This window comes from Brachypodium distachyon, chromosome 4 (genome assembly GCF_000005505.3).
Source record: "Brachypodium distachyon strain Bd21 chromosome 4, Brachypodium_distachyon_v3.0, whole genome shotgun sequence".
Classification (NCBI taxonomy): domain Eukaryota; kingdom Viridiplantae; phylum Streptophyta; class Magnoliopsida; order Poales; family Poaceae; genus Brachypodium; species Brachypodium distachyon.
Genome location: NC_016134.3, coordinates 11485135 through 11504764, shown reverse-complemented (window position 1 = coordinate 11504764; position 19630 = coordinate 11485135). Strand labels below are relative to the sequence as shown.

The following is a 19630-nucleotide window of genomic DNA, read 5'->3' as shown; positions in this document are numbered from 1 at the left end:
TTCTCTCTGATGGCCGGGTCGATGTCGGGGTTGGCGTCGTTGCACATGCAAAGCAAGCCGTTGGACGTGCTGACCACAATCATCGTCCGGTCCCGGTGGCTCCCCATATATAACCTTTTTCAGGATCCACCGGCTGCCGAGGACGTACGCGGAGCCCTTGGTTACAAGGAGGGTCTTGGCACGGCTCCGGAGGCTCGTCGTCGTGCGGTCGTCGACGGCGTCTTGCTATTGCGGGCAGACAAGGCGTTAGCGGTGGCGGGAGTTGGGCGGGAGCAGACGCAGGATCTGGACGAGGACGTCCGTCAGTAAGTCGTCCCCCATGCTGGTTGTGCGTGCCAAATGCTGCGGGTGTTCCCGGCGATCGCCTCTGCTTGTGTGGGATTCCGATCGTCACGATCCCTTTTTCCTTTTTGGCTTTTTTTTTACGAAACACATGGCTTTATTAATTAATAAACATAGGTACAATAGCATCATTTCAAGGCTTAACTAGCCAAATATGTCTGCCGTGTACGTGAGAGAGATAAAGAACTATTAACTAAACTATGAGCATCTATATTAGAAGCATTACCTTCATGAACAAAGATCACATCCTGAAATTCCCGGCTCCTAATAGCAACTTCAGGAAGAATAGCACTATAAGCACATCGAGTCCCTTCCAAAAGTCCTTTAATGACATCGGCAGCATCGGATGCAATATAGAGCTTTTGCAGTTGTAGGTCTTTGGCCAGTGCAAGTGCCTCGCTGCAGGCCATGGCTTCCAAAGTAGGAGGGTTAACCAAGGAGTCAAAGACACGGGCGGAAGAGCCCTGATACACCCCATGCTCATCGCGGCAGACAACTGCCGAGGCTCCTCTGTTTTGGTTCTTTGACATGCCACCGTCAACGTTGAGCTTCATATACCCCGCCGGTGGCGAAATCCATCAAGGCGCAGCTCTGGCAGCAGGGCATAGACGCAACCTGCACCACCTGGAGCTCAGACATAAGTCTAGCAACTAAGCCATGAACTGTCACTAGACTATGAAAAATACCTTCATGGATAACCTTCCTCCGTGCTGACCAGATTGCCCACAGTGTCAACAGGATCTCCAGAAATTCAACATTAGACACAGTCTCCATTAGATGGAAAAGCCACTCCTTGGCATCAGGGCAAACAAAAGCACCGACATGCTCTGCCAGCTGCTCATCTACTAAGGCCCAAACACAACGTCCCATAGTACATTCGATCAAAGAGTGACGTCAAGAATCCGAGGTTGAGCAACAAATTTTACACATCGCTGAGTCTGACATATGCCTGTGATGAAGAATATCTCCAGTGGACAGCGACTGCTGCGCAAGACGCTAGGCGAAAACTCTCACCTTTGACGGAACTTTAACCTTTCATAGTTTGGTCCAGGCCTTGCTCATGGAGTTGGAGCTCGACGCCGGTCTCTTTTCAATCCAATCCTCTCTAACTTTCTTGGTCGTAGTCAGTAGCTTGTAACAAGATCGGACGCTAAAAACTCCAGTTTTCTCAGAGTGCCATGCCCAAAAATCTCCGTGGCTGGCTTTTTGTTTGACCGGTGGATGTTAATTTAACGGGTCGTGCTTGTGGGCCATTGGGAGTTGAGTTGTTGTTTTTTAGCGGTTGGGAGTTGAGTTGTAACACGGCTGGGCATGCAATGGGTTCCGTAGTGCTCAAGGGGAACCGGCGTGCTTCGAGGCCCACAAGACCCAAACTTGGGCCGTGAGATCAGTACGATGATGGTGCTCGAGAGGGAAGACCGAGTCGGGCCAACAGAAAATTTGGAATATTGTTGTTTGACCGTGTGATCACCTTCCGTTTCGGCCGTTGGATTCTCAAATCAAAATTCGATAACTCACGCGCCCAGCGAACGAACCACGGCCGTTCCGGCTCCCTAGACTACCTAGCTCAGCTCACTATAAAACGTGAGGCCGGGCAATGGCAAATCTACTCGATCGTACATCTCGCTGGAGAGAGCAAAAAGCTTCACAGCGATCATTAGCCTAGCAGCCATGGCCGGTACCAGGACCAAGACTAAGCTGCCCGCCGCCGAAGCTGCCGCTCTCCTCGAGCGTGTTAGAATTTGTGTCGTCCGACCCGGTCCAAACTCAATTTTAATAAATTCTGAAAAATCTCAAAGGCCCATCCATGAAATGGGATGAGGGGAGTGGGAAGAGAAGTTCCAGCTTGCTAGTTTAGAGTGAGTGAGACCAACATATAAGAGATGTTGTTCCTCCCCTATTGAGCAAGTGAGTAAGGAAAATCCCCACGCGCTCCTCTTCCTCCTCCTCCGCTCTCCTCGTTACGACGCGCGCGCCGCGTTTCATGGATCGATTTCGAGCCGTGCCGGGTCGGTGCGGTGCCTCTTATCTTTTTGTCACGCGTGCAAGGTATTTTTGAAATCTGTTACGGACGCGTGCAAATTTTATGGAGTCAGTTCAGGTTTCTTAAACCGAACCGACCTATACCTGCGTGACTTTATATACAGCCGCCCGTCCCTCCAATCGGTACGCAACACAACCGCGCCAGGGTTTCGCCTGTCTCTCGCTTTTGCGCCGTCGTCGTAGTCTACTCCATCCCGAGCGTCAGCGTGCACCGGCGATCGGGAGAGCAGGTCTCCGGAACCTTTCGCCTTTGCGATCCTGTACGGGAGAGGGCGAATAAGGTTTTTGGGAAGCGCTCCGTGCGACTGCTTGCTTCCCTGCAACCACGGGTCGTCTGCCTTCTTGATTCAGCGGGTGCGCGACGCCCCGCCGTCTTCTTCGTCAACAACTTCGTCAAGCGAACGTAACAGCAACGGCTTCCTCTGTACCGCAACAGTACGTACATTGTGATTCGATTTGTTGTTTAGTTATGATCTGTGAGTTCCTATTGCTGTTCGTTGGGCTGTTTAATACTTCTAGTATTTTTGAGATGCATCTACTAGTTGCTATTGTCGTCATGATCTATATTCTAGAATTATTCATTGAATTGTTATTCTCGAAATTGCTTAACTTTCCAACAATCCAAAAACCTTATTGTAGGCAATTTCCTGATTTAACTATGAGTTTAGCCGATGCATTGAAGCCGGATAAATTTTCCGGGATGTACTTCAAGAGATGGCAATTAAAGGTCATGCTCTGGTTGCAGACTCTGAAAGTACTCTAGGTGACAGACGGCAAACCAAAGGGAGATTTATCTGAGGATGCTCAGAAAAATTTACAGGATGCCAATGTTGCCTTTAAAGGATGCATTGTGAGTGTTCTTTCTGATTGTCTTTGTGATGTGTATATGCACATAGAAAACGGGAAGGAGCTGTGGGATGCACTGGATGCTAAATTCGGTGCAAGCGATGCAGGCAGTGAATTGTATACCATGGAATCGCTGAACGACTACAAGATGGTGGAGAACCGTTCTGTAGTTGAACAGGCGCATGAGATACAAATCATTGTGAGAGAGCTCAAGCTTCTCAAGTGTGATTTACCCGACAAGTACATGGCTGGGTGCATTATTGCAAAGTTACCTCCCGCATGGAGGAACTTCGCCACGTCTCTAAAACACAAGAGACAAGAGATATCAGTTGAACAACTGATAGCGTCCCTTGATGTTGAAAAGAAAACTCGGGCTAAGGACACCACTGAGAAGGCTGTTGATATTCCGTCTAACGCCAATATGGTATAGAGCAATTTTCGCGGCAACGGAAAGAACAAAGGGAAGAAGTCCGCTGTTGTTAACAACAACAAGCCTGTGCAGACTACTACCTTCAAGAAGAAGAAGAAAGTAAACAAAGGCGACATGAATTGTTTCACCTGTGGAGAGCTCGGCCACTTTTCCAGAGATTGTCATGATCGTGCAGATCGGAGAGGGAAAAAGGGGCAGAAGACTGTCAACGTCGTGACCGCTAGCGACACTGACACGTACGGTATTTTACCTACTGTATTTTCAGTGTTTCAATCTCCATGTTGGTGGATTGATACGGGTGCTAATGTTCATGTATGTTTAGACATCTCTTTGTTTACTTCTTACCAGCATGGAAGGGATACAACCGTCTTGATGGGGAACGGGTCGCATGCAGCTGTTCGTGGTGTTGGTACGGTCGATCTGAAGTTTACTTTGGAGAAGATTGTGCGGCTAAGGAATGTGATGCATATCCTCTCCATGAACAAGAATCTCGTTAGCAGTTCCCTTTTATGCAAAGATGGTTTTAAGGTAGTTTTAGAGTCTAATAAAGTGGTTGTGTCCAAACATGGACAATTTATTGGTAAAGGCTTTGAGTGCGGAGGCTTGTTCGGTTTTTTCCTTTCTGATTTTAGTGATATGTCAGTGAACCATATTTATGGCAGTGTTAATGATAATGCAAGTGTTTGGCACTCTCATTTATGTCACATTAATTTTGGTTTAATGTCTCGGCTATCCACTATGAGTTTAATTCCTACTTTCACCATTGCCAAAGGTTCTAAGTCTCATAGTTGTGTGCAATCAAAACAACCTCAAAAGCCCCACACGGCTGCCGAGGAGAGAAATCTGGCACCTCTATAACTCATACATTCTGATCTTTGTGAGATGAATGGTGTGTTGACAAAAGGTGGAAAGAGATATTTCATGACGTTAATTGATGATGCTACTAGATTCTGCTATATTTATTTCATGAAGTTGAAAATCAATTGGAGAGAAAGATCAAATGTTTTAGGTCGGATCGTGGTGGCGAGTATTTCTCCAATGTATTTGATGAGTTTTGTGCAGAACATGGTATTATTCATGAGAGGACGCCTCCCTATTCTCCCCAATCAAACGGGGTCGCCGAGAGGAAAAACCGCACGCTGACTGACTTGGTGAATTCCATGTTAGCCACTGCCAGTTTATCAAAGGCATGGTGGGGGGAGGCGCTACTGACTTCATATCATGTCCTGAATAAAGTTCCAAACAAAAATAAAGAGGAGACTCCCTACGAGGAGTGGATTGGAAGAAAGCCATCACTTTCTTACTTGCGCACTTGGGGATGTTTGGCGAAGGTCAACGTTCCAATTCTCAAGAAACGCAAGCTCGGACCGAAAACAGTGGATTGTATCTTTCTAGGCTATGCTCAACGGAGCGTGGGCTATAGATTCTTGGTAGTTAAATCCGAGGTACCTGATATGCATGTTCATACTATTATGGAATCTCGTGATGCAACATTTTTTGAGAATATTTTTCCTATGAAAGATATGCATAGCATTGCTAGAATCTCGTCTGAAATATTACCGGAGTTTAGCATACCTGAATCTAATACATCTGATAATGAATCTGAACATCCTGAGGATGATGGTCAGAAGGATGATAATGAAGCTCCTTCCAGGAGTAAGAGACGAAGGATTGCAAAATCCTTCGGTGATGACTTCATTATGTACCTTGTGGAGGATACTCCCAAAACCATTGCAGAGGCATATGCATCTCCGGATGCAGATGACTGGAAAGAAGCTGTCCAGAGTGAGATGGACTCCATTCTTTCTAATGGGACTTGGGAGCTATCTGAACGACCCCACGGTTGTAAACCAGTAGGCTGCAAGTGGGTGTTCAAGAAAAAGATAAGGCCTGACGGTACTATTGAAAAGTATAAGGTACGGCTTGTGGCGAAAGGGTACACTCAGAAAGAAGGCGAAGATTATTTTGACACCTATTCACCCGTTGCTAGACTTACTACCATTCGAGTACTACTATCCCTGACTGCCTCCTATGGTCTTGTCGTTCAGCAAATGGACGCAAAGACAGTTTTCCTTAACAGAGAGTTGGAAGAGGAAATTTACATGGATCAGCCAGATGGATTTGTGGTAAAGGGTGAAGAGAGAAAGGTGTGCAAGTTACTAAAATCTTTGTATGGACTAAAACAAGCACCTAAGCAATGGCACGAGAAGTTTGACAGGACTTTAATTTCTGCAGGCTTTGTCATTAATGAGGCTGATAGATGTGTGTACTATCGCCATGGTGGGGGCGAAGGTGTCATTTTATGTTTGTACGTGGATGATATTCTGATTTTTGGTACAAACATAAAAGTGGTAAATGAGGTCAAGTCGTTTCTATCAAATTGCTTTGATATGAAAGATCTGGGAGAGGCTGATGTTATTCTTAACATTAAGCTGGTTAAAGATGAGAGTGGACTTACTTTGTTGCAATCCCACTGTGTTGAGAAGGTTTTGAGTCGCTTCGGTTTTACTGACAGCAAACCTTCACCAACACCTTATGACTCCAACGTGATACTCAGAAAGAACAATGGAGAAGGAAAAGATCAATTGAGATACTCTCAAATAATCGGTTCCCTTACGTACTTAGCTAGCGCTACGAGGCCTGACATCTCTTTTGCTGTGAGCAAATTGAGTAGGTTCACATCAAACCCGGGTATAGATCATTGGCGTGCACTAGAAAAGATATTGCGCTATCTAAAAGGTACGATGAGTTATGGAATACATTATTCAGGGCATCCAGCTATGCTTGAGGTATATTGTGATTCGAACTGGATCTCTGAAGTAGATGATCTCTACGCCACAACCGGGTATGTCTTCATACTTGGTGGTGGTGTAGTATCATGGACATCTTGCAAACAGACCATATTGACGAGGTCAACTATGGAAGCATAGCTTGCTGCTTTAGATACAACCACCTTTGAGGCAGAGTGGCTGAGAGATCTTTTGATGGACTTGCCGGTGGTTGAAAAACCAGTGCCAGCTATTCTGATGAACTGTGATAATCAAACGGTTATTACTAAAGTAAACAGTTCAAAGGATAACGCGAAGTCATCAAAACACGTGAGGAGACGTGTGCAGTCTGTCAGGAAATTGAAAAACTCTGGAGTGATAACTGTTACATATATTCAAACAGAGAAAACCTGGCAGATTCCTTTACCAAGGGACTCACGTAATGTGATAGAGAGTGCATTGAGAGAGATGGGGTTGAGACCCATGAATGTTGTGCCATAGTGGTAACCCAACCTATGTGATCGGAGATCCCGTGAAGTAGGATCTGGGAAGAACGAAGCTATCGGTATAACAGAGGAGAGTATGTTATAACCCTCTCTATGTGAAGATGTGCGACTCTCAAGTTGCTGTAAGGCAGGTTGGCAACATGCCTTAATGTGTTCATTGCGGCTATGAGTAGCGAAAGATGCTGTTCTACAGAGTATTCTTGAAAGAACACACCTATATGAGTTTGACTGTCTAGCGTCGCAGTCTATAAGATTTGGGTGATCTCTAGTAACTCATGAAGAGACCATGGAGTATGACGCATATGCTCCACTCGCGGGGTAGACTACTGATAGCTCAGTACTGGTTGACTTTGAGTGAAATCTATTTCACGCCAGCTTGCAATTCAAGGTTTAGTCCATTGTGAGTGTGGATGAATGTAATTTAAAGTTCTAGGCAGAAGTTCAACTTAATAGTCTCTGCTGAAACACTAGTATATAAACAAGTAGCGAGAACAGGTAAATCTCTAAATGGGTATTTGAGATCTGGTGGTGGATTGTTAGAATTTGTGTTGTGGGCCTGATCAGCCCAAGCCCAATTTTAATAAATTTTGAAAAATCTCAAAGACCCATTAATGAAGTGGAAAGAGAATAGTCCCACCTTACTAGTTTAGAATGAGTGAGACCAACATATAAGAAATATTGCTCCTCACCTACTGAGCAAGTGAGCAAGGGAAATCCACACGCGCGCTCCTCCTCCTCCTCCTCCGCTCGCCTCGCCTCGCCGGGCCTCTTATCTTTTTGTCACGCGCGCGAGGTATTTTTGGAATCTGTTATGCACGCGTGCAGATTTTGTAGAGTCGGTTCAGGTTTCTTAAACCGAACCAACCTATACCTGCATGACTTTATATACAGCCGCCCGTCCCTCCGATCGGTACGCAACACAACCGCGCCAGGGTTTTGCCTGTCTCTCGGTTTTGTGCCGTCGTCGTAGTCTACTCCATCCCGAGCGCCGGCGTGCACCGGCGATCGGGAGAGCAGGTCTCCGGAACCTTTTGCCTTTGTGATCCTGTACGGGAGAGGGCGAATAAGGTTTTTGGGAAGCGCTCCGCGCGACTGCTCGCTTTCCTGCAACCACGGGTCGTCTGCTTTCTCGATTCGGCGGGTGCGCGACGCGCCGCCATCTTGTTCGTCAACAACTTCATCAAGCAAACGTAACAGCAACGGCTTCCTCTCCAGCACAACAGTACGTACATTGTGATTCAATATGTTGTTTAGTTATGATCTGCGAGTTCATATAAATGTTCGTTGGGCTGTTTAATACTTCTAGTGTTTTCGAGATGCATCTGCTAGTTGCTACTGTCGTCATGATCAATATTCTGAAATTATTCTTGAATTGTTATTTTCGAAATTGCTTAATTTCCAACAGAGCGCACGCCGCCGGGTCTGCCGTGGAGGGCTCTCCGCTGCAGCAGCCTGGATCCGACGTGGACAACAAGACAACTCGCCGCCGCCGCCGTTGGTGGGACGAGCCGCCGCGTCGGCAGCCGGTGAGGACGCACGTGTCGCCGGAGGCTGACGACTCGGACGCGGCGGCCGAGGACGAGGCGGCGCGGCTAGCTCAAGGAGGAGAACGCGACGCTGCGGGAGCGGATGGCCGCTCTCCAGGCTCGCGTCGAGGAGATCTCCGCCGCCATCGCCGTCGCCAAGAAGGCACCGCCAGCTCGCAAGGCGACAGCGACTGAGGCAGAGGAGACGATGGTGTCTACGGCGACGGCTGATGCGGGGTCGGATGAAGCGGAGGCGGCTGGGCCTGGGCCTGGGCCTGGGCCTGGAGGGAGGCCCAGGAAGACCCGGAAGGTCCAACTCCCTGTATCCGTGCATGTGTGGCTCGCGGAGTGATGGATCGATCGATGCAGTTTAATTCCTCGTCCTTTTCGTTTCGTTCGATGAATAAGTCTTGTTAGCAGATTGCATTGCATGCACAACATGCGTGCATGCATGCAAATTAATCGGGATTGTTCAATTGTTTCTTTGGAATTATTGGCCATGTTTTCCAAGGTTAATAATGAACATTTCTCTAAGTTGTCATGATTTGTTTTTGCTTTTGAAACGATTTATCCACCTTTGATGCTTGATGTTTGACGACGGTCGACAGGCGAGAAGACCAAGTTGAAAACTCGAAAGGCGACGATCAACAGATCTTTCTGGGATTTTTTTTAGAGCAATCGGAGGGAGTAGCTGGAAGGCGGCCAGCGTGCCAAGCCAGGCAGACAGTCTCTCAAAAAGAAGGAAACAAGACTGTTCCTCAAAAACAAAAGGGCGCAGCACCTTTCTGCGCTTGGGCCCGCGAGGGCATGTATGCGTGCAAGAGTCTGAACAGAAAACGAAATACACTTCACTTATTAAAAGAACGAAATACGCTGGCGCTGTCCTCAAATTAAAACAAAAAACGCCGGCGAAATGCAGTGCCGCTTTCATCCATTACAAATCGTAGCAAGTTCTTACATTACAGGAAAACTGTTTGAAATCGACGATATTGCTAGATGGTGAGGTTAATCAGATGGAGTACATAAGTACTCCTCCGTCCCATTTTTTAAGTGACTTTTTATTATACATATCAAGATGCATTTTAGTAATATTGACATTCATATTTTGTTAAGTAACTTAATATGGGAACGAGAAAGTATTATTTTTTCTTTGTGCATGCCTGACTCTAATTTCTCCTCATAGAGAGAAAGACCACTCTATTTTGCGGTACAGTGTTTCGTTTTTTTGACATTCCAAAGTGAGTAGTTTCCCTTGTCTTCCGCTAGATTTCGATCATGGAAATAAATCACACACAAAAAAAATCACCGTGATACGTAGTACTACTCCTAGCATTAAACAACCTGGGAAAATATTTGCGACGATACATTTATTCTGCAAATATACGCGATAACGCATTTTGGATACGTTAGATTCCCCGCAAACAAACAAAAAACGTACTTTGAATAGCACGATCCAACTTTTTTTTCGTGCGATATTTTGGAACAGATGAATCCGTGACAATTTTCAACAGAAAAACTTCCTTGTAACGAGCAGAAAGAAAATACTACGGAGTAGCAGTAGTAGAAACGACAATGAACATGGCTTAACGGTGCTTCGAGATCCACAAGCGGCGCCGTCCAAAAGCCCCCGACGGCGACCTCTCGACATCCTGCGGCCGCCGGGCTCCTCGCCTCCCTCCGTTTCCTATTCCAGTGTGGAACGCGATAAGCCTCGCCGTCCTGGAATCGCATCCTGGCCGTCCGTTCGCTGGCCGTCGGTTTCAAAACAAAACAAACCCCTTCCTTCCTCACGCGCCCCAACCCAACGGTCGCGCGTCCCGTGGCACCTCGCCTCCCCCGACCCCTCCGCCTCCCGCGCCACTGACCGCTCGGGTGCCGGAACCCCCCGGGCCCGCGAGTCAGCGTCAGTGGGATAGGGTACTAATAGGTGGTTCGCCCCGGTGGTCGTCGGAGGCCGAGAACCCTAGAGAGGGAGACACGTAGCAATGGGTAGCAAGAAGAACAAGAGGGCCGCCGCCGCCGCTGCCGCCGCCGCCGCGGGGACGGGTGCTGGGAAGGTCAACGGCGATGAGCCGCCGGTGGATTTGAAGGCGGGGGCTGATGGAGACGCGGTTCCCCCGCCGGTCGTTGAGCCGGCCAACGGCGGCGAGCCGGGGTCAGGCGAGGAGAAGCCGCGGGACCTTACGCCGGAGCCTGAGGCGGAGGGTTTCGATGCGCGGGGGAAGGTGGCCCCGCGCTTCGGCGAGCCGCCGGTGGAAGCGAAGGGAGACGGCGTTCCGCCGCCGCCGCCGACGGCGGGGGCTGGATCCGACGAGGAGGAGACGCCGCGGGACCAATCCCCGTATCCGGAGGCGGAGAGGCTGAAGGCGCTCAACGGCGTGCTCGTCAAGCAGGCGGTCGAATCGCGGGGGCAGGTGGCGGCGCTCGCCGCGCGCGTCGAGGAGAGCTCCGCCGACGCCGGCGCGCTAGCCGGCGTCGAGGGCGAGCTCATACGTGCCGTCCTCGCAGCGCCGCTCCTTGACGCCGCCAAGGAAGGCCAGGAGCTGCGAGCGCGCCTCGCGGCCGACCAGGCGGCGCTCCAGGCCGCGGAAGCGAGGGCGGCTCTCGAGGCGGATGCCAGGGCCGGCGCCGCCGCGCGCCTCGATGCGGCCGACGCAGAGAAGCTCCGGGTCCTGGGATTGCTCGGGGAGAAGGAGGCGGAGGCCTCAGCTGCGTCCAAGAATGTCTCTGAATTGGAGGCCAAGGTTTCTGAATTGGCAGGGAAGGCTGCTGAACTGGGTGCAGACAAAGACCGGCTGGAGAAGCAATTGGGGGAGAAGACTGTCTTGGCTCACAGCGTCCTTGCTCAGAAGGCAGAGTTGGAAGAAAGTTTCAAGGATTACAAGATGAATGCCGAGAAGTATAAGCAGGAGATGGAGGTGAAGATTGGGGAGAAACTGAAGCAACTGGAATATTTGAAATCCATTAAGGTGCAATTGGAGGCGAGGTTTCAGTCTTTGGAGATGGAGCTCTCGGATGCTGTGGCTAGGAATGGGCAATTGGAATTGGAGGTGGAGAAGAGCAAGACAGAGTTAGCTGCTGCGAGGACAGAGGTGGAGAAGCTCAGGTCCGTGGTGGCAGATCTCAATAAGAAGCAGACCACGGTTTGCGCTCAGGCTGAATATCTCCGTGGTGAGATTGACAAGATGATGGCGATAAAATGGGAAGCTGAGTCTGCATTTTCTGCTGAGAAGACGAAGTTGGAGCGTGAGATAGATGGACTGAAGAGGAAGCTTGACAAGATTGAAGCCAATTAGAATGCTGTCATGGCCACTGTCAGCCAGAAAGACGCTGAGGCTGCAAAGCTGAGGGCTGAACTGGAGCAGCTGCGTGGCTCCATTGCTGAGAAACATGCTCTCTATGATAAGCTCATGGCCGAGTCTTCCTGCCTCGAAGATGACAAGCATGCGGTTCTGAAAGAACTTAACGAGGTGAAGGCTGAAGGAGGCAAGCTCAGGATGAGAATTGGGGAGCTTGAGAGCTACAGTGGTGAGAAAGACCATGAGATTGGGGCGCTGAAGGCAGAAGTGGAGGACAAGGGTGAACAGATTGATAGCTTGAATGGGGATGTTGAGCGGCTGCAGCTCGCAGTCGCTGAGGCGCAGCAGATTGGGAAGAGTGGCGTGTGGACATGGCTCTGCCCTGCTACCACAACTGTTATCGCCGCGGCTTCCTTCGCATATGCTGCTCGTAGCCGTTGAACAGAGAACACTTTTGCTCACTTTGTGGCACTTGCAAGTATATGCACAAACCAGAATAACCAGGCTTCTGCTTATGCCTCTTGCTACTATATATGAACCGTGAGGTGCTATAGAATGAAGTCTTAAGTTTCTATATCTTACTTGCATGTGTTACTGGTTTCTAGTGCTTTATCTTCATGTGTCCTGGATGTTCGTTGTTCTAGTTTTGCACTCTGGCCTGTCAGAATTAATAATCCAGTATGTTTTCTGTTGTTCAGTTACTTGATAGCAAAATGAGAACCTGAGAATAAAAAATGAACGGAATCTAAGGCAAGTAGATCACTTTGAAATTTGAACAGTATCTCAATGTACACCCCATGCCTGTTATAGAAAAAACAGAGGACATGTCTATGGTACCACACATTCATTGTGTTTCTTTCGATACAAACATATTTCCCCTATCTTCACATACAAAAATTTAGATTATTATGCACTCCAGTACGACCTCCTAGGACCCTGAAACATACATGTCCAACTTCATACTACCCTTCTATGGGTTTACCAACAGCTGTTGCTATGGTATTTGGCATTGATCAGTTGCTGGAAATAACCTTGTTATTGAATAAATGAATAGTGGATAACCATACTTCTGCTGTCAAATAAATGAATAAAATGAATGATTATTCTGCAAACCTTTATTTGGTGCAAAGTTTATTCTGTTATACACTATCTGGTAACTGTTCCTAAGATTCTATATACAAATCTCAGGTGTATGGGCATAAAAAATTCTTCTGAGAACTGAATAAAAGGCTGTACACACGTTAAGGAGCTAACAAAAACCCTATATGCTGGTTTCAGAACTTCTTTTTCTGTAGTTTTACTTGACCTGCTCTTCTGTGGCAAAATGATTCAATCCTGTCGCAGGCTTCCAGCATTAGATTAACAGGAGCCCCAAAGAATATCCTAACCCAGTTCTTCAACCCAAGGACAGAACCTGGAAAGAAGAAAGGGTGCAGACTCATTTATGAGCTTTCAATACTCGTAAATACAGCTCAGCAGATCAGAAAGATCATAGAAATAGGAAGATGGTAAATTTACTGAATTGTACCAGGTAAAATCAAGACAGATTCTTCTTTGATCAATTCACGGGCAAAGTCCATGTCATCTGCAATGCCGAATAGAAGTGAAGTGTTGATTTCAACCTGCATGATTTTGTGATCATCAATTCAAAGATAGGATAACAAATCATTATTAAACTGAAATCAGTGCATCTTTGAACCAACCATCATGAACATTGAACCGTGAGGCTTTGAGTAGCAATGCAGAGCTTCAATCTGGTTCACTTTTCTGTAGAGAGCATCGGCAGCAGACTCGAGCAAGTTCACGACATTCAGATGGAACTCCTTGTGTTCGTACGAAAGAATGTTAGGAAGTGCTGCCTGTGTATCAAAAGGTCTCGTCCACATTAGTCCATGCTCACTCGTGTGGGCAAAACATTAATTTCTAATTGGTTCTTGACCTGAATGATTGAGGCTGGGCCTGAAGTCACATTCAGTAGCATCTCTGTTGCAGTTCTGACCTTTAGGAGAACAAAACTATGAATCTACATATACAAGTGAATATAGAAAACAATGTGGGAATAATCTAGTGTCTTACATGCTTTAGTGCACCATTAGGATCACAGAAGGCCAACCAACCGAGACGCCATCCTGGTAACATGAACCTTTTTGAGATTGCTCCAATGGTGATGACTGGTGCAATGTGTGCATATGAGGCCATTGGCACAAACTTGCTGCCACCAAAGACCATATGTGCATATACCTCATCTGATATGACTGGAATTCCCAAATCTCTTGCAGTTTCAGCAATCTATAGACCAAGTGATATAGTTGGTGATTAGCAAGATGGTAATTAATAAAGCAAATTCAGACTACATGAAGGTATACATTTCAGGGTTTGAGGAACCTGACTCTGTACAGATTTTTGTTGTGATTTCTTTTTTCTGATTTCAGTTTCAGGATGCAGCAAGCTGGTCTGGTGAAGTCTGCAGTTGAATGATCACCTGGAGGAGATGCTGGACAGAGTAGACTGCGCCACACGGATTGTTTGGGTTGATGACAACAATGGCTGCTGTGGCACTGTCAGCCAGAGCACGCACGCCTGTAAGGTCAGCCTCCCAGCCATGCCGCGGTAGAAGGTCGTAGAACCGAGGCTCTGCACCAACGAGCTCGCAGGCCGCCTCGTATGGCGTAAAGCCTGGTCGAGGAAGCAGGATGTTTGCCCCTGGAGCCCCACCAAGCACCGTGGTGATTGCGGTGATGGCACCTGTGCCGCCGACCGTCAAGAACACGTCAGAGTCCCGGGTGCTGTGGCGCGCACCGGCAGACAGGTAGTCAGCGACCGCACTGTCACAAAGAAGATCCCTCCACAGTAATTAGTCAGAACATTCCCCAAAGATGTCATCAAGCTTGGTGAGATCACGTCAAGAGAAATCAATCTTTGGAATTACAAGGTATGAGCATAGTAGCCGAAACATCTTTTTTTCAGCATGTTTAAAATGCGCAAATTTTCCAATGCGTCTAAATTTACACGTTTCCCTTTAAATTTATGCACAATTATGAAAAAAACGCAAACTGAAAGGGATTGCTCAGAAAAGGTGTATCAGTTGAAATGAGAGGTTTGGAATTGTTAGCTTTTTTGAACGTCTGCTCTGTAATTCTGTATACCAAAACCAGAGCGGCATATCTTTGTATCTATTCTATATGTGGTGGTCAGCTGTCAGTGTACAAAACTGACTTGCACTTCAGAGTTTTCAGAAAGGTATTGGTAGTCCACGTGGCGTTAAGCCGGCCACGTAGGCATTTGTACCACGTATGTGATAATATCTCCTTCTGAAGCCAAGTGGTCCTTAAGACCAAACTGGAACCTCCATGTGATGGCGCTGTTGTAGAAAGGGAAACTACTGTAGCTATACCCCATCAATCATCATGTCCAACATCAAAGCCAACTTCTCTTCCCAAATTTTCTTGGAACACCATTAATCAATTTGCAATACAGAAATCAATCAAAACAACATACGTGAAAGTACTCCACCATGAGAGTACTTTGCAACGAAATCAAGTGGCACCATGAGATTTTTTTTTTTCAAAAGGAGGGAAGCCATCGTCTCAAAATTCAGAAAATATTGCCTTCTGAAGGTTAATTAAAATGTCGAATTTGGAATTTTGGATTTAAGGAAGCGCTGCCATCACATTAGCCGAATTCAACAATTAACTCACCTGCGCGCGGCGGGGAAGCCGAAGGAGGGCGCGTAGCAGTCGAAGTCCCCGGAGACGGCGGCGGCGGCTACGGCTTCGGCGGAGAACTCGCCGCCGCGGCGGAAGCAGGCGTGCGCGGAGGCGTCGCCGACGCCGAGGGAGACGAGCCCCTTGTCCTCTCCTCCGCTGCTGCCGGCGCACCCGAGCAGCTCGCCCACGACGCCCCTGATGGACGCCTTCTTCCCCGCCTCCGTCGACGGCGTCAGCGCCGGGTGGCACCTCACCGCCGCCTTCAACCCAGCCCCTCCGCCGCCACCGCCAACAACTCGACGCTCCTGCACGGGCGCCGCCGCAACCTGAAGAACCAAATCAGAAAAGAAAAAAAAGAATGTCACACACATGGATCGATATACACGGATGCGCAATCCGGCAATTAAATAACTGATTCGCATTTGACCTGAGCAGTCGGCGCCATGGGAGGGGTACAGAGAGAACAGAGGAGATTGAGAAAAGAGGGGATCTTTGGCTCTGTGGGTGAGAGAGAGCTTTGTCGTGTGGCTTAGTCACGAGCCGTCTGGCCTGGGAATGTGGGGTGCGTATTTGTACTGGCCTACTGGGGCTCTGTGGCGCAGGGCGGCACAAGTGACGGCCAGAAGCAGCAACGGTTTCTCGGATTTCGTTTGTCCGTTCGTTAGCTGAAAATCTGGCTTGGGCTTTTTCACTGCAGCCACCAGTTCGGGAGGGAGACCCGGACCGCGAGGAAGTTGCAGAGCCGTGCAAGAGAAGGTGGTACAGAGAGACAGGAAGAGAGATTTACAATTGAGAAGAGAAAAAGGGCCACGTTGTCTTGTCATTTGGGGTGGATGGGATGGATAGAGCTCACACATCAGAACAGGGTCACCAGGACCTCAGACGATATATACACAGTGGTACAGATCCAATTGAACCCAAATTCTACCGTGTCGAAACAAAAGTAACAGCCTAACGTGATGTTGCTCCGGTTTGTATTGATGTCCAAAGCTTGCTTATTTTGGCGATACAATTAACGCTTTTCTGCAGGTAGGAATCACATCGAATGCATGTAATCGAACGAACCAAGAATCAAACTAAACCAAAGAGCTTCAATAACCATCACGCTCCTTGTGGATATGATATGCATCTTATAGCCAGATGGTAATCGAAATAAGGTTGCAGCACACGCAACCATCACATTGATCTTATTCTAGTAAAATCTGATTTGGTCTATTCCAATACCTCAGGCCAAACGAATTTCTAAACCAGGGTCGACATGTGTACTAAGTTTTATTTACGTGTTAGTTCTCGGGGGGTTATATATGTGTGTGCTTGCAAACTCTCAAGCGAGTAAAGCAAAAATAAAAATGCTTGTAAACGAATCGAGTGTGGGTATGGCACTTCATGTCTTTGTCACAACACTCATGATGAAGATATAAGAATCGGTGAGAACTGAAAAATATAAGAATACCAATGTCTGAATTTTTACAATACCGAAGAATATGTCTAGATTGTGGTTTCATCTGATATGGTATCGTCCAATATCTCAGCCCACAAAGAAACTTTGAAATCCGAGTTATCATTTCATCTCATTTCAGCATTATGTTTCCATAGATATGGTTTCAGCTGCTTTATATCATGGTAAGCGCTAGCCATAACAAACACATGAAAATTGTAACTGATCAGGTGAGTGTGCTCTATTTAGGAGTTTGGTATGCATGAAGTACGGTAGCAGTTACTAGAAGAAATGAATCGCCAGGTTAGAGCGAGAGCAAGAGGAGTAAGAATTTAGCTGACTTGGTAACTTGCTTGTGTAAAATCTGGGTGATGAGGATGCCACTCGACAAGGCCAACAAAATTAGTTGGGAGTGAAATAATTTTGTTGGAAGGTGAATATAGTTTTTAAGTGTGTACAGAAAAATATACATTATATATGTGGAATAATTACTAAGCATATTTGCAAATTATACAATATACGTGCAGACGGCGATGCTGTAGTCAGAGGGAGAAATAGGCAGAGCAGTGCAAGATAACGACAAAGAGAGGGTGAGACTGAGAGGTTTACAAGAGTAGTCATGAAGGCATGGAGAAGACAGTCGTGACACGTTGTCCTGTTAGGAAATATAGCTCACACACCTTAGCTCAGGGTCACCACGGGACCAGATGATACACATTCATTTGAACTCAAATTCTTCGGTGAAAACAAAACTCAAAGAATACAGCTAAAACAAAGACAAAACACGTGGAGATTGCTAAATTGCCAAGCAGAACTACATAGCTTCTCATATGGCCCCACTGTTTGGCCTATTATTGACCTATATTTCCTATGCATTATCTGCAGCGACGGCGCTGGCAACAATTGGGATTCCCTATCTGGGATTGGATTTGAATCACATGAAGCACAGGTATGGACCCCTTTTTCCATATTAAGTTTGATGAGAAATAAATATGATACGAAATTGTGAAAATCTGAGTGACACAGTTTCAGAAAGTACATGTTAGGAGGCAGAAGTATATGCAGGAACCAAACTTCTTAGATTCTAGTAAAATCTGATTTGATCTCCTCCAATATCTTAGTCCACACAAAATACAGAATCTGAATAGCCATCTCTCCTAACTTCAATCATGTGTTTTCACGGAAGTGGTCTCATCCATGTGGGGTCGTTTATATATGTGATCCAAACTCGCAAGCTAGGCAAGCAAACAATACATGCTTGTAAATGGTCAAGTGAGTATAGTCACTTCATGTCTTGATCACCACACTGATCATGAAGAAGATATGAAACTAGAATCTTTCGTATTTCTATGTATGCATGAACCACGTAAAAATGCAACACATATTAATCGTATGCACCTCCATCTCCAGAGATCATTGAGATTCCTTTAATTTGTAGTACGATGTGATGTCAGGTTAAATAGGTTTGTTCAAAATTTAACAACTAGAGCTAAGCTAAGATTTTCTTCAACGCATTTCTTGTAAAAATATATAATTTCTAGAAGTATACATGGTAAAACTACTATTTTGATTTCCTAATGGTAAGACGTCAAGGCAGCTCAAATTTAACTGCAAGAACGTCTTATATGTACATTCTCTTTAAAATTATAATATGTCCCCTTCGCCTTTTTTTTGCAGATATGTCTCAATTTGTGTGTTGTACAAAACAAATTGATTCGGACTGATTGATCAGTGGCAACGACCATATATATGTGCACAATTTTTTTTTGTTCAGCACACAAGTATATACGTAGCAGTCGCCCACAAACCCGAAACCCTAGATATATGCCACGAGCGGAGAAGCTTGGCACAGGACGCGGAGACGAGAGGAAGATGGCAGGTGGAGAGCCCAGTGGGGAATTAATCCATGGAGAAAGAAGAGCACACGGGCATGTACGCCGTTGAGAAGAAGAGAAGTGGGGTGTGGGCAACGGACTGGACTCTCGGATTTCAGGGTGCACAAATAGGTGCAACCTGTATGAACACACGAGGATTTGTTCCCTTAATCACAGCCTTACATTTGCTTTACAAATCGTGGGGGGGAAAAACAGGAAATCATAAAAGCACTAAAAGGAGAAACATTCAGTGCTTCACAGATGCACTTTCTCTTTGACACGGCTGCCATGGCTGCAGCAGCTACCTCTTGCTCTCTTGCCAGTGAGAACTAAAAAATATAAGATGAACAATGCTTAAGATTTTACAATACAATTGCGGTGCCATTTCATTTGGTCTCCCTCCAATATCTCAGCCCAAACAGACTATGAAACCTGAGTTATCATTTCATCTCATATGTTTCAGCGTTATGTTTCGGTAGATATGGTTTAGCTTTTATACCACTCTAAGCGCAAGACATAACAAACACATGCATGAATATTGTAACTGATCAGGTGAGTAGTACTCTATCACCAGATACTCATGATGAAGTTGAAGCTCTATATACACTACGCCATAATGGGTTACTGGCGCACGATCTCCAGTGGCGGTACAGCTGGTCCAAAAAATTCACCGCCACTGGACGTCGTTGGAGGAATCCAAAACGAATACCAGTGGCGGTGACCACCGGTGGCGGTGAAAGCACTCGCACGACCAGCACCGCCACCGGTGCTCGCTCTAGCACCTGTGGCGATGGTCATTCACCGCCACTGGAGCTCCTTAGTAGTCACCGGCGCACGAGCACTAGTGGCGG

The 19630-nt window shown here is 46.8% G+C and overlaps 1 protein-coding gene, 1 long non-coding RNA gene and 1 pseudogene across 4 annotated transcripts; 2 read left to right on the top strand and 1 right to left on the bottom strand.

Moving 5' to 3' along the window:
• Positions 1-10277: 10277 nt before the first annotated feature.
• On the top strand, positions 10278-12457 carry LOC100828922 (annotated as a pseudogene). The gene has a single exon (XR_001407926.2). The product of XR_001407926.2 is annotated as a flagellar radial spoke protein 2-like (transcript).
• A 320-nt stretch (positions 12458-12777) lies between these two features.
• LOC100828620 (probable aminotransferase TAT2) lies at positions 12778-16135 on the bottom strand. 2 transcript variants are annotated; one of them, XM_003575705.4, is made up of 8 exons: positions 15895-16125; positions 15459-15793; positions 14243-14585; positions 13837-14049; positions 13700-13759; positions 13464-13619; positions 13289-13382; positions 12778-13174 (listed from the first exon to the last, which is right to left on the bottom strand). In XM_003575705.4, exons 1-8 carry the CDS (start codon positions 15910-15912, stop codon positions 13035-13037), a joined length of 1359 nt encoding a protein of 452 aa, XP_003575753.2. In that variant the 5' UTR covers positions 15913-16125; the 3' UTR covers positions 12778-13034. The 2 variants fall into 2 exon arrangements, with proteins under 2 accessions (XP_003575753.2, XP_024310205.1); XM_024454437.1 differs by lacking the exon at positions 13700-13759 and having other exon boundaries at positions 15895-16135.
• On the top strand, positions 14553-19152 carry LOC112268606. Its single transcript, XR_002959959.1, has 3 exons — positions 14553-14692; positions 17791-17854; positions 18583-19152. It is a non-coding gene; the product is annotated as an uncharacterized LOC112268606 (long non-coding RNA).
• The last annotated feature ends 478 nt before the right edge of the window (positions 19153-19630 follow it).